General features: G+C 41.9%; 1 protein-coding gene across 6 annotated transcripts; it reads right to left on the bottom strand.

The window, feature by feature from the left end:
* Positions 1-601: 601 nt before the first annotated feature.
* Positions 602-23403, bottom strand: CENPN (centromere protein N). Of its 6 annotated transcripts, none has more exons than XM_077890935.1 (12): positions 22744-22945; positions 22331-22462; positions 19158-19338; positions 17825-17867; positions 16012-16071; positions 15305-15381; positions 7902-8078; positions 7491-7592; positions 6189-6252; positions 4425-4537; positions 1472-1598; positions 602-1239 (listed from the first exon to the last, which is right to left on the bottom strand). In XM_077890935.1, the coding sequence occupies exons 2-12, from the start codon at positions 22378-22380 to the stop codon at positions 1157-1159; spliced, it is 1077 nt and encodes a 358-aa protein (XP_077747061.1). In that variant the 5' UTR covers positions 22381-22462; positions 22744-22945; the 3' UTR covers positions 602-1156. The 6 variants fall into 6 exon arrangements, with proteins under 6 accessions (XP_077747061.1, XP_077747060.1, XP_077747062.1 ...); XM_077890934.1 differs by having other exon boundaries at positions 17825-17870; positions 22744-22867; XM_077890936.1 differs by lacking the exons at positions 22331-22462; positions 22744-22945 and adding an exon at positions 23238-23403 and having other exon boundaries at positions 17825-17870.
* Positions 23404-23483: the final 80 nt, after the last annotated feature.

Genomic DNA, 23483 nt, shown 5'->3' with positions numbered 1-23483 from the left:
CCAGCAGGGCCTCTGTGCAGAACTAACAGAGGCGTTCAGGCACCGAGCAAAAGTGCCTCCCACATGTGTGCACACAGGGACAGGTGCTTGACACCATGTCTATGGTCTACAAGGAAATTAGCATTACTGAGCCCCTGCAGACTCAGTGCCTCACTGAGATAATGGAAGTGTCTATACCATTTGCTATTTAAGTCAAAAAACATATTTTTTGCATATCTATAATCTGTAGATAGTACCATCACAGTATAAAGTATTCTTCAGCCCCACTTCTCTGACTGTATTTACATATCTGCATATTAAGCCTGTTTTTGGTTTTCATCAAAAGTAATTGATGTACCAGTTTTTAAGTATCTTCATTCACAAATTCATGTTTTCTTCACTGCTTTGCCCACTGGCTGACACCATTTCAATTATTCAAACTTATAGCAGCTGGAGGTACCTGTATGTATGTGTTACATGGCTATTTTATCATCATAATATCTGTTTTTATACCCCAAATCCTTTGTGGAACAAAATAGGGACTAGATTTTGAAACATAATTAAGAAAGGACCTGCTACTTAGTGATAATCACTGAAAAATTTCCATCAGAAGTAACCGATATACCAGCTTTTCAATCTTTATTTATAAATCAGTATAATATGGTGAGTCTTAATATATGATAAAACAGATTATGAAAAATATCATATTTACAATGAAACTATTATTTTATATTATGAATCATTTGATATGCTACCTCCTGCAATAGCATCATGGAACCAACTCTACCCTTTGAATGGACCAATTTTATGATTTTCCTAGGAAGTTTTGAGTTAAGGATAGTTTCTCGCTGCTTCTTTCCAGGATCCAAGTCTTCAGACAAATCCCTGGAAACAAGCAATTAGAACCTGATCTCTCCAGGATGGAGGAGAAAAAGGACATGTTGTCACTTTTTAAAAGCTCACAGTTGCTATGCTTTGCAGGATATGGGAGAGAGGGGTACACAGTGGAGGAATACAGAATCAATCCCAATAAATATACTGAACATTTGTGAACTGTCAATATCAAGAATTAATTTCTAAAACACAAGTTCATACACAAAAGCTATCCTGCTAGCTGTTAATTAAATGCATAGAAAATAGTCAAAGAGATGCTGTGCTTACAAAAACCACATACATCTTATTTATCTTTAATTTTAAAATAATTCATCCCCTTATTGGGTATGCAAGTGAGCAATGGAGAAAGTGGTGCATCTGCAATACCTGAAATTAAAAAAGAAAAGAAAAGAAAATGAGTCAGTTTAACAATGGCCAAGATTTGATGGCAGATTATGGACCCTCATGATGTACAGAAGCAGAACATGCAAAATAGGGCATGAGGGGATAGCAGACGAGAGCCAGGAGAACACTTAGAGGTAATTAGCCAGCCAAGAGAGAGGATCGAATGTAGTCTGCTGTTAATTCTTCCTGCCTGTAAAATAAGCTGACTACTTACCAGCTGGTGCTAAGGATTTCAATGCTTCTAGAAGATGCGGGCTGGAGAACTTTATTAGGCACCGGAGGGGCTCTTTTCTCTCCGCCAAGATGTCTCCATTGAAGTCACTTTTGAATTTTGTTTCAAGCTGTCAACGAATATATTTATAAATAACTACTAAATATATCAGCTGGAATGGCAAACTATAATGGAATCAGGTTATGCATTTTATTAATTCTTGTCATCAAGAAATACAGGGATTTTATTTTTATTTTTATTTTTTTATGATAGGCACACAGTGAGAGAGAGAGGCAGAGACACAGGCAGAGGGAGAAGCAGGCTCCATGCACCGGAAGCCCGACGTGGGACTCGATCCAGGGTCTCCAGGATCGCGCCCTGGGCCAAAGGCAGGCGCCAAACCGCTGCTCCACCCAGGGATCCCTTTTTTTTTTTTTTTTAAAGATTTTATTCATTTATTTGAGAGATCCAGCAAGCATGAGTGGGGGGAGGGGCAGAGGAAGAGGGTGGGGGAGAAGAAGGCTCAGGGAGCCGGAGCCAGATGCAGGGCTTAATCCCAGGACTCTGATACATGACCTGAGTTGAAGGCACATGCCTAACCCACTGAGCCACCCAAGTGCCCCCTAGTTTGCATTCTTTTTTTTTTAAAGGTATTTTTATTTATTTATTTATTTATTTATTTATTTATTTATTTATTTATGATAGTCACAGAGAGGGAGAGAGAGAGAGAGGCAGAGACACAGGCAGAGGGAGAAGCAGGCTCCATGCCGGGAGCCAGACGTGGGACTCGATCCTGGGTCTCCAGGATGGCGCCCTGGGCCAAAGGCAGGCGCTAAACCGCTGCGCCACCCAGGGATCCCCCCTAATTTGCATTCTTAACGGCAAATTAGCACCATCTTTTGTAATCTGTCATCTTGATGCAAAAGTATGTCTTTTGAGTCACTACCACTATTTATTTTTACCTAATCATGTAAGATTTCAAAAGTACACAATAGTAAGGAACACAATATAATGAGCCCCGTGTGCACATCCTGCAGCTGAAACCATTATCAATTCACGGCTAGTCTTGTATCATCTACAACCGTACCTCCCCGTTCCTTACTGACCATGGCAATTGGATTATTCTGAAGTAAATCCAAGACATGATGCTAATCCATTTAATATTTCAGTGTGTATCTAAGAAAGACCTGAGAAGGACTCTTTTTAAAAATTTCACCATAACCACATCAAAAAAATTAGTAACAACCTCCCAATCCTTTAATAGCATTAAATATGCAAATCGACTGCTTCAATAGGTACTTGAGTTTTAGATTCTAATTTCAATTTTTTTTTTAGTTAAAATGACTCTTAAAATTTATTTTTATTTATTTACTGTTAAAGATTTATTTATGTATTTATTCATGACAGACCTAGAGAGAGAGGCAGAGACACAGGCAGAGGGAGAAGCGGGCTCCATGCTGGGAGCCCGAATCGGGACTCGATCCCGGGACTCCAGGATTGCGCCCTGGGCCAAAGGCAGGTGCCAAACCGCTGAGCCACCCAGGGATCCCCGACTCTTAAAATTTAAAGGCAGTATCCTGAAATATTTAGAGGTTGAGTAATGTCTGCAACTACCTCAAACGGTTCAGAATAAATCAACAAAAAGAAATTAAGTAATTGTGGCAAAATGTTAACAACTGGTGAATTGAAGCAAAGCGGAAATAGGTGTTCATTGTAATATCCTTGCAAGTGTTCTGAAGGTTTGACATTTTTCAAAATAGAAAAAGTAGGGAAAATTAAAAGCTTATAAGAATCAATGTGTACCTTGACTTATAGAGTATAGCTATTCTAAACTGTATATACAAACTGAGATTTGTGGATTCTTACTTATTCCTGATTAATGGTTCACTTTAGTGGGCAGAATCAGCCAGAGGGCTTGTAAGAACAGATGGTTGGGTCCCATCTCCAGAGTCCCTGATCCAGTAGGAGGACCACAGTGGGGCCAAGAATCTGCATTTCTTACCCATTCCCAAGTAATGCTGATATGGTGGGTCCAGAGACCACATTTGAGAACCAGTGTCCTAGAGTATGGGCTGTGCAAAGGAACTGGGTTAAAACTGCCATTTAGGGAGCACTAAATGAAAGATATCAATCACCTTTTCCCACTAAAAACAAATTAAAGAAAATAGGTGTCAGGCTTGAGTGATCAGATGAATGGCAGATTTAAAGTATTGCCTGTGGCTGTAGGGGGTGCTACGCAGAAAGAATTTTACTAGACGGGGGAGGGTGTTGAATGCCAAGTATTAGATTAGGGCAATCATCATATGAACCTTGAATTCTTCTATTGGGGGCACTGGGCTTGCCCCTAAGCTGGCCTTCTTGGTGGGCAGTGGCACACTTCTGGAATGAGCTAGATTCGCAGTACTGACTAGGCTACTGGTTTTTCTCCTGTGATGCCAACTGGGTTATGTCATGACTTATTTTTTTCATTTATTCTTTTGTTCAACAAGTATTTATGAGCACCGACTATGTGTGTTGCTCTAGGTGTGGATGGGCTAGAAAGGTAGAACTTACAATTTTCTCCCCTCAAAAATATAGATTGTGGCCAATTATACATAACTAAATTAATATGTAAGATTAAATAAAGGTAAATTCATAATTTCAAAAAGTCCCCTTTGCTAACAGAGGCACTTAATAAATATGATAAAAATGTCTATCCTAACTCATAAATTCATTATGCAAAATTAAAGTGATACTATACCTATTGTGCTAAGTAATGTATAGAATTGCTGCATCACTGCTGTACACTTAAAACTGCTATAACATCGTGTGTCAACTCTATTCAATAATTAGAAAAAATTAAAAAAGAAAAAAGTGATAAAGGAAAAGAAAGTTTCTTAAAGCTGTCCACTTAAAGTTTTTGTTCTTTTAAAAAAATATGGATAACTCGTAGTTCACATTTAGAGCAAAGTCCCACCTTATATTGTGCGAATTCTAGTCTTGGTTGAGAATAGTCTCCAAAAGTTTCTTGAGTCACTCTCTGGACTCTCTCTTTTTCTATTCTGTTTTCATGAATGATCCGAGAATCCACTAAATATGGAAGATTTCAAAACAAAACAGATATTAGAAATGTATTTCATCCGTAAAGTATCCTCTTTTCATTCCTTTCAACTTGCTCGTGTCATTTAAAAATAATGTTTAGTTTCTTCTCTTGATTGCAATAATTCCTTATTAAAGGAAAGTTGCAAAGCACAGGCTGATAAAATAAAAATCCCCCATTCTACCAATGCATAGAAAGCACTGTTAACACTTTAATGTATTTCTGTCTAGCCTTTTCCTTAATGAATAGAAAGATAAGTATTTTCTAAACTGAGATGATAAAATACACACAATTTTGCATACTGCTTTCTCTACTTAACATGAAATTAACGGCAGTTCCTATGCCATTGGAAAGTCATAAAAATGTTTATTCATAACTGTTGTACCATTTCATTTTATTGCCAAATCATTGCTGAGAGATAGGAAAATGTTCATTTCTATAAATCTAGATTGTATCCCACCACTCTTCTCAACTTTCTAGTTCACTTCAGTAGTTTCTTACTCTCTTCTCCAGGGTTTTTTAGGAGAGACTCCTGCCATCTTCAAGTAGCAACAAAGTCACCATTCTGATTATTCAAGGATCAGTTTATCCAGTGCATTTGGAGACAGGGCTCCAGGGCTCCACACTCAAGAGAGATTTGGATTTCACACCTGGCTTTGGTGATTACTAGCTGTGTAACTTTGCCTAGCAAGTTACTGAACCCTTCTGAATCCCAGCTGCCTAATGAATAAAGGACTGTTCAGGAGACCACTATGAAGATGAAGGAAGTGATACCTATAAGCATCTGAGTGTGGTGCTTGGCACAACAGAAATGCTTGACTATAAGTTAATTTTTAAGTGTTATTATTTGATGTTCTGGTAAATTCTAAAAGGAACCTATGGTAGCTTAGTTTCCCTTTTCATTAAAAATTTTTTTTAAAAGATTTTATTTATTTATTCATGGGGAGACACAGAGAGAGAGGCAGAGACCCAGGCAGAGGGAGAAGCAGACTTCCCATGGGAGCTCAATGTGGGGCTTGATCCCAGGACCCCAGGATCATGACCTAAGGCAAAGTCAGACATTCAATCACTGAGCCACCCAAGTGCCCCCCCCCAATTTTTTTTTTCTTAAAGATTTTATTGAGATAGAGAGAAAACGTGAGTTGGGGGAGGGGCAGAGGAAGAGGGAAAAGCAGACTCCCTGCTCAGCAGGGAGCCAGACATGGGATTGATCCCTGGACCCCAAGATTATGACCTGAGCCAAAGACAGCCAGCCTCCCAACCCATTGAGCTACCCAGGAGCCCCTTAGTTTCCCTTTTCAACAGAAAGTTAATTTTCAATTTTTCTGAAAGCAGTAGATAGTTTTGAATCCGGCTCCTAGGGAATCCCTGGGTGGCTCAGTGGTTTAGTGCCTGCCTTCGGCTCAGGGCATGATCCTGAAGTCCCAGAATTGAGTCCCACGTCGGGCTCTCTGCCTGGAGCCTGCTTTTCCCTCCGCCTGTGTCTCTGCCTCTCTCTTTCTCTGTCTCTCATGAATAAATAAATAAAATCTTAAAAAAAAAATATCTGGCTCCTAATGATTAGATGTTTTACCAAGTGACAGAAATCTAAAAAGGAATGATGTGCTTCCAAATTTCGGTTTTATCTTAAAACACACATACTGTGTATATCCAGCTCCAGGGATTTTTCCTGCAGAGGTGTAGTGGAGTTGTAAGTTTCAAAGGTCTAAAAAAAGAAAAAAGAAAAAAAGTGAATCTTTTCCTAACTTTTAACATCTTGAAATATAAATAATAAATGGTTTTAGTACATAACAGCTTGTCAAATCTTATCTTTATTTATTTATTTTTTTTCAACAGAAAGAGATTTGAGGCCACATCCAGGCTGAGTTAAGCATTTCTCCCAGAGCAGGAGGCTGGCAGAGGCTGCTGGGCCAGCAGCATGTCTGTTTTGAATGAGAAGCTCTGTACTTTGTTAGCATAAAAATGATTCTGGATGAAGCCTGGGTGGTAAGTGGAAAAGCTAGAAGAATCCCAGGCAGAATTTGCAATGTGATGCTTCAGCTTTATAGCTGCATCTTCATTACTGTAAAATATTCCCTGAAGCTCCTTTTGGAAAAATCATTTTGCTACTGAAGCCAATCTCTCAATCCCATCTTACTTGCAGTTGATGTTTTTATAATTAAGCATGTGACAGTGTGAATATTCCTAAGAATGCAACTGTCATAGCAGAACAGGTGGGAGGGTGGAGGGTAAGAGGGGAGAGGGTTACTGTGGGCAAAAACCATTAACTTAGTGTTAGATTTTTTTTCCATAGAATGGCTTGCAGAGAGCCATCACTTCTTTCTACTTAAAAGAGATGAAAATACACATAAATATAACATATCTAAGGGCTCAAAGATATACCCAGAGCACTAACAATCCATCTACAGGAGTCTAAACATATGAGCACACTGTTGCCATGCAGAGAAAATAATCCCGAGTCTGTGAGTAAAGCCAGATCTCTTATCATGAAAGGAAACAATGCCTTCAAATAATTTCAACAAACAAATAAACTGTGGGATTTAATAATAAACCAGTGCTTTCCCCCTTCCTTGTAATTCCTATATCACCTGCTTGACTAATGGGACAAAAAAATTAATTCTACTTCTCTCGGGCATAATAGAATAATATAATTAGCTTTGAAAGACAGTGTCAAGTTACTCCAAAGATAAATTCTAATTGGAATAGCTGATTTGGAAACTGGGATCTGTAACAAACTCTAGTGAATAGTGAATAGTATAAAACACAATGCAATTTAACAAAGAGGACAGTGAGGCACTGTGGTTTCCTTTTATGTTAACTCACTAAAGGCTTTTCTCCACTTCAGTAATATCAGAAATAATCTCCTTCTGTTGGAGGTGGATTTTCCCACCTGCTCAGATGCTTCTAACACAAGTGTGAACGAGAAAATGGAGATGTGCTTACCTGATTATACTGTTTAAAAACAATAGCCTTCAGAGAGTCCAGATACCGGCTCCTCAGGTCCATTTTCACAATTTTATGGTGATTGCTAGCAACTGTCAGTGCCTGGAAGTGAAAATTGGCAAAACTATTAGGATTACCACATTTATCCCCCAATATCTGTAATAACTATAATATTTGGTTGAATTTTTGTATTAAGCACACATTACTTCTAGATTAACAGACAATAAGAGAGAACTCCAAACTCATGCTTGTGCCATGCTACCACTTGTAGAACACTTTCTGCTTGTTTTAGGAAATCAAGAATTACATGTGGCATTTTATATAAAATGCATATTGAGCAGTTTAACCCTACCTAAACCTCTGAGATAAGAGTAATAAGAATATTATAGCTTATAGTAATTGGTTCCATACCTGACCCAGAAGAGGTATATTGCTCCTCAGTGGGCAGGAGGAAGTGAAGGCATAGGGAGTCTGGGAGTAATATACCACATAAACAGGTTTGTACTGGTTTGGCTTTCTATACTGCGTTCCCCAGGCAATTCGAATCCATACTGCATTCTCCTCAGCATCTCTGAAGCTGACCATCACCTTAAAAATAAAAAAAAAAAAAAAAGAGTTAAGTTTCCTAATTAAAATCTGTACCAGGGGTACTGGCTGGCTGAGTTGGTACAACATATGATTTTTTTTTTTTTTCTTTACAATGTATGACTCTTGATCTCAGGGTCATGAGTTCAAGCCCCATGTTGGACATAGAGCTTACTTAAAAAAAAAAAGCCACACACACACAAAAATCTGGGGCGCCTGGGTGGCTTAGTCAGTTAAGTGTCTGCCTTCAGTTCAGGTCATGATCCTGGAGTTCTGGGGTCGAGGCCCATGTCGGGCTCCCTGTTCAGTGGGGAGTCCACTTCTCTCGCTCCCTCTGCCCCTCTCTAATAAATAAAATCTAAACAAATAAACAAAATCTGTGGCACCAGCAAGTGCTCTTTAGGGGTGAAGGATGTTACTATAACCTTGCACACAGGCTGAGATCCAGCAGTCTTTTCTACTTTCCATTACAGTGTTTAGGAATCTTTGGAAAAAGATTCTGTGGTTGTTTTGGAAAGATACATTATGCCTTGCCAGGTCTTTTGGAAAGAAAACAAGTTTTAAATCCTACAATCAGGATATCCCAATTTTTCAATAATTTCTTGGGCTTGTTTAAAAAAAAAAAAAAACTGTTCCCTGACATGTAAAAATTTATGAATGAAGGCAGCCTTGCAAATGACATACCTGTTTCATAATGAAGCCGTTTCAGCATCAAGCACAGACCTAGTGTGCACTATAAAGTTTAATAGTAAGATTTCTATGTAGTGATGGGCTCTAATATATTAATCCTAATGCTCATATGCATTTAACTCAGATGCTAATAATTACTCCAAAGTAATGTGGTAACAATATAGAAAATTCTATTTCATTTCCATTTCATGGATAAAACACAGATTTTTCCAAACTTCTAAATATAACTGCCAGTTGGTTTGGAATTTAATAGCCTGTTCCTAGATACTTAGGCTCCCCCTCAATTCAGCTTCCCCTGGGAGGCCAGATCCTGGTCAGGAGACACCCGAGACAGGCACAGTTGGCTTGCCCACATCTCTTTACTTCCTCCCTCTTGTATCCCACTCCAGAAGAAGCAGGCTGCAATGTGGCTGCTGGCATTAGCAAAGAAGGCAGTTATTCTGACTCTGCCCACTCTTTATCTGGCTGCTTTCCTGTATTCCGTTGGTGTGTGATACAAGGAACCTTCCTTGTGTGGTGTGGAGGGTGTGGAGCATGTGGAGTGTGAGGAGCTTTCCTGTATTCCCTTTCATGATAAGGGATCTGGTCTTACTCACAGACTCAAGGTTATTATTTCCTCTGCATGGCAACAGTGTGCTCATGTTGAGACTCCTGCAGATGGATTGTTAGTGCTCTGTGTATATCTTTGAGCCTTAGATATGCTATACTTATGTGTATTTTCATCTCTTTTAATTAGAAAGAAGTGATGGCTCTCTGCAATATTTCCTGTATTCCTGTACTTCCTGTTTTCCTGTATTCCCTTGGTGTATGATACAAGGAACCTTCCTTGTGTGGTGTGGAGGGTGTGGAGCGTGTGGAGTGTGAGGAGCAGCCTGACCTTCTCGAGTGAGCAGCACAGTGCTTGGCCCTAACAGGCGCTGAGTGGACCTCTGCTGGCTTAAATGGAAGAGGACAGGGTCTAACTCTGAATAGCCTCTTTGTGTCACATTACAAAAGCAAAGCCTGTAAAATCAAGATTGAATGCAGTATGTGGAGGGAACATTTTACCAGAGGGAGAAAATTGGTTGTACTCAACATATTCAGGTAATCTCTCTAGCCCAGAGTGAGGATAATTTAGGTACAGCCTTGTGGAGAAGCTTAAAGATGTGTCCTCCCTACATTGGATGTATAGTTGGGCATACATGTTTAAGTATACAGTTTCCTGGAGGTCCTGTATCACTTCTCAAATTTTTCCTAAGGGTCTATGATCCAAAAAAGATTAAATAAAGATCAATGGACTAAGAGAAAAGGATATTCACAGAACCAATATAATCTTGGCCAGGTAGCTTTCAGATATTAGGTCTCACATTCTTCTAGTAAAGATGATATTCAGATACCTGAAGAGGTAGGGCTCAAATGCAGACCGTTACTATTTTCCTAAGAAACTACCTTAATAGATATCATCCTTTAGTAGTCAGGACAAAGCATTTTTTATCAAGGATAGCTCAGATAAATATTGTTCAAGCCTAACTGGCCATGGCCACAAAAAAGTTTAGTGTGGTAATCAAATGTAACTTACAACACAGAGAATTGCTACATATTTAATTATATTAGTATATTTAGCATAGACTATCATTATTATACCACATGATCTACAGGTATTAAAAGGAGAGTAAATATGCTACCTTTTTACAATTGAAATATATATTTTAGTTTGTCTTTTCTTTCTTTGTAAGAACATACTGTTTTGAATAGTTTTACATGGTAAGATAAAGAGTTAATCTCTCTCTCTCTCTCTTGCACACAGAGATACACACACTCTCAAAGGCTCTGGATGGGATGTCCTGTAGCACAGGCTCCACCCATTACTCCCCAGTTAGGTTCCCAGCTCCCTCTCATACCAGCTTCTCTACCCAATTGGTTCAAGGGCGGGAAGTTCTTTTTTTTTTTTTTTTTTTTAAGGGCAGGAAGTTCTTGACCTGAAGTCCCTGGTCAGAACTCAGAGTGCTTAAGAACTAACTGAAATTTAGCATCTTCTTTAATTGTGAAGGTAGGCAACAAAATGTGGAATGTTAGGACCTGTTTGTTTTTTGTAGAAACTGTCCCAAATATTTTCTCAATTGTTGGCACCTGCCTCAAAAATATAATTTACGACTTTGAAACTGTTTTTTAGACCTACTATGAGAGTACTTACTGTGTTAATTAAGAAACACATGATGACTACAGCACAACTTAGTATTTTAATGCCTTAATAATGGTCTTTTAACATATCTTGTTTTTCTTGTAATTCTATGTATTATAGCATTTAAAAATAATCTTCTGGGGATCCCTGAGTGGCTCAGCAGTTTAGCGTCTGCCTTCAGCCCAGGGCATGATCCTGGAGTCCCAGGATCAAGTCCCACATCAGGCTCCCTGCATGGAGCTTGCTTCTCTCTCTGCTTGTGTCTCTGCCTCTCTCAGTCTGTGTCTCTCATGAATAAATGAATAAAATCTTTTAAAAAAAATAAAAATAATGTTCTAAGAAGTGGTGTGTAAGTTTCACTAACAGCAAAAGGTGTCCTTAGCAAAGAAAGGTTAAGATGTCTGTCCTACAGCAGCGGGCAAGTTTATTTTCACTCCAGGAGTCTCTACATGGCATGATATCACCATTGTCAGCCTTTAGGAAAGTGGGGTTATCCAGCTGCTAGTTAAGTTATGAAGAGGAAAGTAGGAAGTTGAGTTGAAAAACAGGGTTAGCACATGTGGGCCAGCTCGCAGCAGGGGAGCCAGGGAGACAGAAAAGACACAGGGTGGTGGGCGTCTGCTGGCCTTTCAAGCAGGAAGATCTGACCAATAAAAAAGCTCCTTTGTTCTCCCAGCCTTTCCCACTAATCTGCCTGAAATTCATTCAGGAGGCAAAGGCTTTTGGCACACTGCAGTGACAAAAGAAGAAATCTAACCACTGAAATACATGGCCATGGAAGTAGGAAGATATGGGAGCACATTTCACTCTCCTAGAATGGTCAGGACAGGAGGCGTGGGGTTCAGACCACAGAAGTTCCTGGTGCTGGACGGAAGGGCAGGAAAGACTGTCAAAAGGGAAGAAGACACTGAAAGGGAAGGACTCTGACAAACTCTGAACTGCAGCTAAGAGCAGCTCTCTCTACGCTTTTGGCATGGGGTGAACAGGGTGGGAACATGGTTTCTCAAAAGAATTTAGCCAGTCGTGTTTGTCTTCATAAAAAAGGCTGCTTCCAGAAGGGTCCAGACCAAATATCTATATTTATGGACAACTGGCTAGGGATTCTGGGCCAGTGAGGCTGGTTGTTTAAAGAAAAGCAGGTGCACATGCCATACCCACGGTCCATATGGGACTCTCCTTTAATCTCTGAAAAGTGTATTATCTCATGGTATGAATATCTTTCAAATATAATAAAACATAACAAGAACAGAGTAACAAAGAGTAATTATTCACAAAAGACAAAAAACACCCCCCCACCCCCGAAAACCCAAAGAGGAGACATACCTTCTCTTGGCTCACAATTACCCTTGAATTAATTTATAAATTAAAGTAGACCCCCACTCAACATGATGAAGATTTCATTTTGTAAACCTGATAAAATGATTCTAAGTTTCTTCTTGAAGAATAGCCAGGACATTTTTGGTAAAGAAGAGTAACTGGGGGTAGGGACAGTGCTGACTTGTTTTAATGGTTATTAAAATATTTTACAAACCACAGAATTAGAGGAATGAGCGATTTGCAGAGAATGTGCTCAATCCATTCATCCCCAGCATCTGTTGCACACTTGCCTGTGTCAGAGAGGGGCAGGATGGTCAGTTTTCTCTCAGGGGAACTATGACAATTAAAGTAGGAAAAGGGAAGAGTATGGTGACAGTAGCACAGGACAGGGGAATTGCCATGGGGGGAGGGCAGAGACACTCCCTGAGGGAGCACTAGTTAAGTGGAGGCCAGAAGGATGGGGAGGAATGAGCTGTGTCAAGGCCAAGTAGAGGAGGTTCTTCCAAGGAGGAGAGGGAACATCCTGTGGCAAGTTCAAGAACTGGAAGAAGACTGGCTCAGTTTGGCTGGAGTGTAGAGTACAGGTGTTGGATGTAGGAGTGCACAAGGAGAAACTGATCAGAAGTAGAACAGACTCTAAAAGCATGAATGAATCTGAAGAATCCAATGATGATGAACCAGTAGAAAAAGCTCAATTAGTCTACAAATGGCACTGGGACAACTCATTAGCTTCTGAAAGGGAAATGATGAACGACTCCATCACCACCTCCCTCCTTGCTTCCACTAAAGTAAGTTCCCATGGCCGAACCTCACCGGGGGGCAGGCTGAGTGCAGAAACTTGGGGGGTGCTCTGGCAAAGGACAGAAGGCAAGGAAGGGAGTCAGTCAGAGACAATGAAGTGCACTTTCGGATGGGCAGAAGACAACCAGAAGACAGAGATGGAGGATCAAGAGGGTCTGCCAATTCTTGTGACCTTCCTGAGCACCAGAAATGGATGTTGTGCATCTGGTGCAGGGCAGAGACTAAGCTGTGAGAGCCTGCCAGTGTCACCATGAGGAGCATGAGCTCAGAGTCACCTGCCTGGGTTTAAACGCCAGCTCTGACGCTTACCACTGGGAGACCCACCTTGTTTTATCAGGAGGGTGCAGTGAGTTAGTGACTGGCAAGGGCTTAGCCCAGGGCCTGGCACACGTAGCTGTTTGCAATCAGCATTACTGGGGAAAGAGAACCATGGGATTTTATGATATCACCAGTGCTGCCAAACAGGGAGGTTCTCAAACTTGACATTAGTATCACCTGGAGGGCTTTGGCCCACCCCTATGGTGTCTGAGGGAGCCCAAGAATTTGCAGGTCTAATACGTTCCCAGGTGATGTGGATACTGCTGGTGTGGGGATCATACTGTGAGGAGTACGGCCTTTCAAAACCCAGTTTCAACACAAAGACAAAGAGCAGTGGCCAGAATGCAAGGGGCTTAAGCACGAAGCCGGCAAGGGTATATTACCCTTTCAGAGGGTCTTTTTGGAAAGGTTTTTGAAGTCGCCAATAAATACCACCCTTCCAGCCTGTTCTGCTAGACCCACTGCTACACATAAGGCAAGAGTTGGTAGGTGGAGGCCAAGCATGTTTATACATAGCAGAGTGGGAAGCAGTAGAGACTATAAACTTGAAACAGAACAGAGAATAGCAAACCTGCGGTCCTACGAGGCTGCAGGAGATGGATTCCAACCTTTCACAGGAGGGGTGCTATAAGAACATGCTCAGTGACAAGCAGGTAGGTACAAGTATGGTGGAAGTCACAAGGGGTGAGCTGAGCAGATGGAAAGACCACTGTGTATGGAGAGGGAACGCTACCATTCTGGAAAGGACAGCCAGAGCACGGTGACTGCAGCAGGTTTTTGGGAATGTCTTGCCATGCAAGGAGAACTAAGGCAGATCAAGGTGGGAAGAGAATGAAGTAAGGGAGGCCATTAAAAAAATGACTGCCTGAACCTACGGGACAATATTCGGTGGTGGGTGCCTGGGTGGCTCAGTTGGTTGAGTGCCTGACTCTTGATTTCAGCTCAGGTCATTATCTCAGGGTTCTGAGATTGAGCCCTGCATTGGGCTCTGCGCTGGGTGTGGAGCTTGCTTGAGATGGTGTCTCTCCCCCTCTGCCTCTCCCCTCACGCTCTTTTTCTCTCAAAAAAAAAAAAAAAAAGGGGGGGGGGGACGCCTGAGTGGCTCAGTGGTTGAGCATCTGCCTTTGGCTCAGGTTGTGATCCCAGGGTCCTAGAATCAAGTCCTGCATCAGGGTTTTTGCATGGAGCCTGCTTCTCTCTCTGTCTCTGCCTCTCTCTGTGTCTCTCATGAATAAATACATAAAATTAAAAAAAAAAACAAAAAAACCTCAGTGGTACTTGTGGAATGGCAGCTGAAGATTCACGGGTGCTCTAGAGCTACACTGCCAGTTCTGTAGCCACCAGCCACCCGTGGCTACTGCACTAAAATTCACTACAGTTATAGAAGATGAACATTACACTTCCTCGGTCACACTGGTGGCCACATGTGTTACTAGCTAGTGTACCAGACAGTGTGGATTTAGAATAGTTCCATCATTGCAGAGTTCTACCCCCCAGTGCTCCTCTGAGAAAGAAGCATTTGGCCCTGAATTGACAGGTGAGGGGAGAGGGAAGTTTTCATAATTAAGCAGGATTTGTCTTTGATCTGGCTTAGCATAGTAGGGGATATTAACAATTAAAATCCTTACCAAAAAATATTTTTTTAAATTTTTTATTTTATAAATGTTTATTTATTTATGATAGTCACAGAGAGAGAGAGAGAGAGAGGCAGAGACACAGGCAGAGGGAGAAGCAGGCTCCATGCACCGGGAGTCCGATGTGGGATTCGATCCCGGGTCTCCAGGATCGTGCCCTGGGCCAAAGGCAGGCGCCAAACCACTGCGCCACCCAGGGATCCCCCCTTACCAAAAAATAAAAAAAACCCAAGGTAGTAGGTAAATTTTAACTGCACAGATGTCTTGATATTGCATTTCATGGAAATTCAGACAAATTTAATTCTTACATTTTTCAATGCTCTCTGAAGAATTTTCTTAAATGAACTTTTGAATTGTTCCATATCAAAAAGGTCAATGTCTTCACCTGTCAAAGTGAAAAGAAAAAGAAAGACAAATCAAGGGAGTACAGTGTTCTAGAAATACATTTGCAAAAACTCTGAAGGTAAGCATTCTGTGTAACCTCGAAGAGCTATAATGATCAAATCAGAACAAAGCTGTCGGGTACCTCAGACACAGCATCACCAAATATATTTTTCATTTTTCCCACAAAAGAGTAATTTTGAAATTACTGATTTTGAAAGAAGAGACATTTAAGAGGAACATATTGCTATTCATTTTTAAATTGCCAAAATATAAAATCTAAGTGTTCAGTTTAAAATGGAAAACACTGAAGTCCCTGGCTGGCTCAGTGAGAAAAGCATGTGACTCTTGATCTCAGCATTTTGAGTTCAAGCCCCGTGGTAGGCACAAAGATTACTTAAAAAAAAAAATTAAAGATTTTATTTGTTTATTTGAGAGAGTAAGCAAACAAGAAAAAAGGAGCAGGGGAGAGGGGCAAAAGGAGAGGGAGAAGCAGACTCTCCACTGAGCAGGAAGCCTGACATGGGGCTTGAACTCAGGACCCTGGGATCATGATCTGAGCTGAATGAAGGCAGATGCTTAACTAACTGAGCCACCTAGGTGCCACAATTTTTTTGAAAATGGGAAACATTACCTGGTCCTTTACTCATCTGAAAAACATCCCAAACTTTCCGGTGCCGATGAAATTGAGTATCTGAGAGAGGAAGGAAGAGCTTAATCCTGTTATATCCTAGAACTCTTAAGTAATGTGCTTATAAATACATATCTCAAATATGTATTTAACATAACATGACACCAGAGAAATTAGGTCAGACACATTTTTGTTCAAAATATACCTTTTATATGGATTAAATTTTCTCCCCCCAACTATCATCTCACCCAGGCTATTTTCCTCCCTTGCTTGGATGCTCCAACAGACTCCTATAGGTTCTCTCCCATCCTCCCCAGTCTCTGTCTCTGCACTGTAACCAGTGAGCTCTGAAAAAACAAGAACCTGATTCTTTCTTGCTCATAATCTTCACTGCTCATAAGGCTTTGCATTATTCTTAGTATAAAGACTGAAATCCTCCAAGTGGCCTCTAAGGCTCTGTATCATCCGCCTATCCATGCCTCATTTGATTTGACACTTCCTATATCCCAGAGTTCCCATTTTTAACCTCTCCACTCCTCTACTTCATCCTCCTGCTCCAAGACTTCCAGCACTGTGCCCTTTGCTCTTCTGTTCCTTAATCTCCCATCTTCCCTTTGCCTAGTTAATGCCACCCATCCTTTGGCTCTCAGCTCATGTCCTCAAGGAAGTCTTCCCTAAACCCTCTGTGTGGCAGATCCCACTCTGCTCACACAGAGCCCCTCTATGTTATCCTTCATAGCATCTGCTATAGTCTGCAAGAAGGCATTTGTGTGATTAAGCAACCTGCCTCCTCCATAAGACTATGACCTCGTAAGAATGAACTAACCTGTTTGACCCACCAGCACCTAGAATACAGCCTGCCACTTAGTAGTGCTTAATGAACATCTGAACAAACATGTGAGAAATGGGAACTACGTGGATCCACCATTTATAGTCTCGATGTAATCCAATCGCTGAAAATTAGACAGACTTAACCAGAGGTTGATGTGTAAATGAATTCAGCTATTTCATAGTTGGAGCAGAATACAAAGCTAATATTTGTTATGCACCAGGTCATAAAAGGAGTTAATATAAGTTGATAATAATTAATAAATACCAGACTATGTTCTAAGAACTTGACAAGGACTCTTTATTTTATCCTCATCATAACCTTATGCAATGTTATTGTTATGATGTAGGTCTGTCAAATGATAATAGTAAGGCATAGAAATTCTTCCTCTCTAATAGACTTACTCATTTATTGATCCCATTTACTATCATCTCTGTTATGTTCCCAATGGCCTCCCCCAGGACTCACAGGGAAACAATGATAGAGCCATGAACCGAACCCAAAAAATCTGGCCTACGCTCTGTTGCCTCTTGACGAGGAAAGTAGACATCTTAAAAAAATAGAAAAGAAAACTAGGACACAAAGGAAAAGACCCAAAGATGAGGAAGGAGAGGGGAGGTAAAAAGCTACATTGTAATAAGAACATTGTCAGAAATATATTTTCAAATTCTGCTAATAACAAACCCTAACACAAGTATCTACTATGTGCTCCTATAGCCAGTGACCCTGCTAAGAGCTTTCCAAGAATCTGATTTAACTCTCCAAGCCACCCTGTGAAGTAGGTGCTACTGTTTTACTCCATTTTACTTAGGAGGAGTCTAGGCTTAGCAAGGTAATGTGACTTCTCAGCCAAGTCACGACTGGTACATGACAGAAGAGGGATGGAAACCAGGTCCACCTGACGGAAGAATCTGAGCCCTTACATACAAAATGGCCTCTCTGATGAAATGGGACTGGGAAGTGTAAATACAAAGCACCGACACTCACAAACGATGTCTAAAAGGGCTGCATCATGGACACTTGCACGCTTCTTCTGAAAGAGAAGATAAAATATTTAGTGGTGATAGTTTGGTTCTGCTCCACTTGCAGTACATTTGAGGGTTGCTCAGAGCAACTGTGTCCAGTTTATGCTCTCCTGACAAGTGTCTCAGTTCAAGCACTCCCCACTCTTCCCCCAGTCTACTTCTTGTTCATCACTTTCAGGCTCTTGTTTTGTTTTTAAATCAGCTCTATCCTTCTCAACTTTCTCTACATCGGGGTCTCCCAAGAGGGCACAACTGACATTTATTAGTTGGATAATTCTTTGTGTAGAGGGCTGTCCTAGGATGTTAAGGAACATTCTGGCTTCTACTCACTACAAGCCAGTGGCATTCCCATAGCTCTGACAACCAGAAATGTCTCCAGACACTGTGTCCTCTGGGAGGTAAAACTGTCCTAGTTGAGAATCACTGCCCTATACATTTATATTTACATACACATATATTATATAGTGTTTTTCAATGTTGTACATAAAGATCTAGTTTATCCTTTTCAATCACTGAAGAATATTTTGTTATGTGGATGTATCATTATTTATCTATTCTCCTAGAATAGCTGTCTCCAACTTTTTTTTCCAACTTTTTGTTTTTTTAATCAAGGCTACTTAACATTTCTATTTATATATATATATATATGTACATATATATATATATTTACATGTTCATACCTAAGTATATAAACGTTTACCAATTATAATACTTATATATATATACACACACACACCTCCTTGTTTTTTTATTAATTTTCATTTAAAAAAAATATTTTATTTATTTATTCATGAGAGACACAGAGAGAGAGGCAGAGACACAGGCAGGGGGAGAAGGAGGCTCCCTGTGTGGAGCCCAATCCCAGGACCCCAGGATCACGACTAGAGCCAAAGGCAGACGCTCAACCACTGAGCCACCCAGGTGCCCCATTAATTTTTCCACAAAAATTTCCCACAGTGGAATTGTTGAATCATAACGTGTATTTATTTAAGAGTGATTGAGGGAAGAATGTACAGGGATATGAAAGTTCTTTGTACTACACTTGCAACTTTTCTGAAAATCTGATATCTTTTTAAAACAAAAGGTAATAAATTCACATGAAAGAGGTCTTTTTTCCATACAACTTTAGTTTGATTTGTCAACATATAGCATAATACCCAGTGCTCATCCCATCAAGTGCCCCCCTCAGTGCCTGTCACCCAGTCACCCAATAAAATCTTTAAAAAAAAAAGGAAGAAAGAAAAAACCAAAGGGGTGGTGTGATGTGCAAGTTTCATCATTTTGAACACTGTTACCTCGCAGAGCAGAACCAAGTCCTGAACAAGAGATTCCTTTCTCTGCCGGAAGTTTACATTCTGTAGTTGCTTTTCAGACAAGAAATCCCAGGCTTTGAGGATTGTCATCATTTCAGTCATTGGGATTTTCAAGATAGTCCTCTTGAAAAACTCGGCCACAGTTTCATCCATCTCTTTGGCACTTTAATAAAATAAAAACAGCACAATAAAGTATTAACCAAATATAAAAGTCTGACTTAACTGGGGGCACCTGGGTGGCTCAGTGGTTGAGCATCTGCCTTGGGCTCAGGCCGTGATCCCCGGCTCCTGGGATTGACTCCTGCATCAGGCTCCCTGCAGGAAGCCTGCTTCTCCCTCTGCCTGTGTCTCTGCCTCTCTCTGTGTGTCTCTTATGAATAAATAAATAAAATCTTTAAAAAATAAAAAAGTTTAACTGAACTGAATTTTTCAGCATGTTTTTAGCCAGGATTTTGATTTGTAGGTCAAACACCCAAATGTTTATCTTCTTTCAGGCACTCTGCAAAGTGTTTTTCAACGGGAGGATTTATTTATTTTCTCCTTAAGCCGTATATTTAAATATACTTTGGAGGTTTTAAAAATTAGTGCTCTCTTCTCCTTGACTGGCTAGAGTATTTTGATCTTTTATGGTAATGATATGTAAATCATTCATTCATTTACTGATTCATGTAACACAATTTGAGCACCTGTGTGTGCCAGGCACTTCTAGAGGCAAGGGGGATAGTTCCATCTTTTTTTTTTTTTTTTTTTCAAAGATTTTATTTATTTATTCATGATAGTCACAGAGAGAGAGAGAGAGAGAGAGGCAGAGACACAGGCAGAGGGAGAAGCAGGCTCCATGCACCGGGAGCCCGATGCGGGACTCGATCCCGGGTCTCCAGGATCGCGCCCTGGGCCAAAGGCAGGTGCCAAACCGCTGCGCCACCCAGGGATCCCCGGATAGTTCCATCTTTAACTGTAAAGACAAAAGTCCCTGCTGGTATGGAGAATCCATTCTAGTGGGGAGAGAGAGGCAACAGGAAAATCATAAAATGTGTTAAAAGTGGTAAATGCTGGGACGACTGGGTGGCTCAGCGGTTGAGCGTCTGCCTTCGGTCAGGTCATGATCCTGAAGTCCCAGGATCAAGTCCCTGCATGGAGCCTGCTTCTCCCTCTGCCTGTTTTCTGCCTCTCTCTCTCTGTGTCTCTCAGGAATAAGTAAATAAAATCTTAAAAAAAAAAAAAAGTGGTAAATGCTGCAGGGAGAATGGAACAGTGCTAGGAAATGATCAGTAGTTAAAATAGAGCAGGCTGGCGATGAGGTGGCAGTGGAGCAAGCAGGCCTTGTAGAGAAGGGGACATTTGAGCCAAACAAGGGGACAGAGTGAGCCACATGGCTAGCTGGTGGAAGAACTCACTAGACAGAAGGAACAGCAAGTGCAAAAGCCCCAGGGCTTTCAAGGAACAGGGCGAAGGATGCCTCCAGTAAGGCCGGAGTGAAGAGAGAGAGAAGGCACAGAGGAGCAATAAGGTCAGAGAACATGGAGGCCCAGGGATCACTGCAAGGATCATGGCTTCTACTCTGACAAACTGGGGACTGGAAGATTTTTGAGAAGAGGTGGGATCGGTCTGGCTACTGTCCTGGGGGCGAGGGTGGAAGCAGGAGGCCAGCCAGGAGGCTGCTAAAAGGCAAGTAAGAGATGAAGGTGGAGAGAAGCAGAGGTGGCAGGAAGAGGTCAGACTCTGGATATGCTCTTAAGGGAGAGCCCACAGGAGTTCCTGATGGACTAGATGTGGGAAATAAGAGAGAGGAGTCAGAGGTGATAACAATGTCTGTAGCAGGCAGCTGGAGGAACGGAGCTGTTACCTGAATTAGGGAAGACTAGAAGTGTGGGCAAAAGAAAGCTCAAGAATTCTGTTTTGAACATGTACATTTTGAGATTAATTGTTCAACTCCAAGAGGAGATACTGGAATAACCTGTGGGATGTATTGGTCTAGAGGACACAGTAAGAGATGGAGGTAAAGAGGACGGTAGTCTCTTTCTCCTTTAAGATGTCACCAATTAACATAGTGCTGCTCTCTCACTTTTCCTGCCCGGTGCCTGAAGGGGAGATTCTTTTAACTGTCCAACAAGTCTTGAGCCCCAAATCTGGGCAACTGACAAGGGCAATGATCTTCATGAGCATTGCTCAGTGGCTGTCTCACAGCTGTGGCCCTGGGAAGGGGGTTTCTGAGCCTTTTTATTATTTTCCTCGGGGCAGAAGCTGTGGGCCAAGGGTGACAGCTGATCTTAACTCTGCTACTTCATTTGGAGACCCTGATGCACATCTCCCTCCCCCACCCCGGGCCCCTTTTAAAATATGGCACATAACAAGCAAGCAAGTGTGATTTCTAAAACAAGATTAAGGATAGATGCAGAATTTAAATTTAAATTCTCTGCCTTTCTTGCAATACAAGAAAAGAGCACACGGAAGATGCAGAAATCAGCCTGTCAGTCTCCTTTGCTTCCACCATGCCTACGAGATTTGCGGGGACACAGAGAGACGTGCCCCTCTACAAGAATCCAGGCTGTGATTTACTCCTACCATTTGAGTGTTTGTTGAACACTGTACAAAATCTACACAAAACGCCATTGCCAACTTCCAAAAAAAGATACTGATAGTCAACAGGATTTTAAGAAGATAGTGAAAACAGCAGTTAAAGCAAAAATAAAGCGAATTATTAGGAGTGGTTTAGAAAAACAACTGAATTAAGAACGTGAGAACGGAATCAAGATCATGAGAACTGAGCCTGACTTGTTTTCTTATCCAGATACAGGACCAACCTCCCTCAACGTCAACACTAAAATCCTCACCATGGTCTACAAGACCCTGTGTTTGCTTCTTGCCTCCCTCCCCATCACCTACCCCTCTCTCCCTGGCTTTCTGAGCTCCAGCGATATTCACCCTGAGTTCCTCTAGTACGAAGGGATCTTTCCAGAGAAGGGCCATTGTACCTGCAGTTACCCCTGCCTAGAAGGTTCTTCTTGCACCTGTTCACGTGGGGCTCTTGCAATGGAGAGCTAAGCTATCTCAGCTTGGATAGCTTCTAGTCTGACTTATTCTGACCACCCATTCTAAGGGTATCTCCCCACCTTCTAGTGCATATGGTCTTTAATTATCTTGCTTTAACTTACTGATTACTATATTGCTTTACAATATTAGGAACGATGTCTGCTTTCTTCATGGCTAGTCTCTAACTGATCAATACACACGAAATGACATTTTAGATACTCTCTGTCAGCAGTGTGCTGAGGAGATAAAATAACCTGGAAAAAATCAGGGTCCAACAGTCAGTGATGTATCAAACCAACGTCTCCCATCGAAAACACTGGATCTGGGGGTAAACTTGTAAAACCGCAGATTCCCGGGCCCCGCTGATTTGAACTAGTAGGTGGGCGGCACCGAGCGGGGCGTGAGACCTTGCATTTTTTTTTTTTGGGGGGGGGAGCCTGATTCTCTAGAATCCCTCGGAAGACTCCATTCTGGGTAGAGTTTGCAAAATGCCTTTCTATAGACTTCTGGTAGATTCTATGGACTTCAATCTCACCCATAAGGTTGATAAACCCGAGTAAACGCTTCTGGTTCCCCGTGACTAATTTCTTTTTAATCCTAGCTCTTAGCACAGGGCCTGGCATATAGCAGGTGCTCAAGTCACTGGTTCAATGAACGCAGGACAAAAAAAAAAAAAGAGCCCTTTTAGGTGAACTTTTCTGTAGATTTACGTGGAGGAGCTGCCACCGGAGTAGAAGGAAAAACACAAGAGGCCCACGGATGGAAAAAAAAAACCCGGAAGCCAAGCCTGACTTAAAAGAAAAAAAAAAAAATCGAAACACCGAACTCCGCGCGCAGCCACAACCCTCGGAGAGCAGAGGCGGGTCAGGTAACCCCCCGCGGGAGCTCCCGAGCTGACGCACATCCGGGTAAGGCCCCGCCCCACTGCGGGCGGACGTGACGTCACGGCCGAGCGTCACTGCCCTCTGTCGTCCCAGCCTCAGCCGTGGTTCCCCACCTCTCCCCCGAGGCCAAGCGCCAATCCAGCACCTTGGGACGTGTGGTAGTCGCGGAGAAGTCGCCCCGCAGGCCCGGGGGGTGCCTTCCTCTGGGCTCCCGCCGCACTCAAGGGCCCGGTCCCACGCCGCGCGCGGGTCTCCTGCAGCCGGTCATCGCCCGCAGAGTCTCTCAGCAGCCGTTCCCGCCCGCTGCGCCTTCGAAGCCACCAATTGCAGTTCCCGCCGTCCCCCAGCCCCGCCTCCCCGGAGCTCCCCTTTGGACTGTACCCTGGGCACG

This window comes from Canis aureus, chromosome 3 (assembly GCF_053574225.1).
Source record: "Canis aureus isolate CA01 chromosome 3, VMU_Caureus_v.1.0, whole genome shotgun sequence".
In the NCBI taxonomy this organism is placed as follows: Eukaryota; Metazoa; Chordata; class Mammalia; order Carnivora; family Canidae; genus Canis; species Canis aureus.
Note: the sequence above shows the minus strand (reverse complement) of the source record. Positions and strands in the feature narration are given on the sequence as shown.

Excerpts from the sequence above, each read along its gene's own strand:
- CENPN (XM_077890934.1), bottom strand. The coding sequence starts at position 22,380 with ATGAAGAAAGCAGACATCGTTCCTAATATTGTAAAGCAATATAGTAAT. Across the intron at positions 15,382-16,011 it reads TCAGATGAGTAAAGGACCAG|GTGAAGACATTGACCTTTTT; the intron begins GTAATGTTTCCC and ends TCACTTTGACAG. Across the intron at positions 7,593-7,901 it reads ATATACCTCTTCTGGGTCAG|GCACTGACAGTTGCTAGCAA; the intron begins GTATGGAACCAA and ends TTTCACTTCCAG.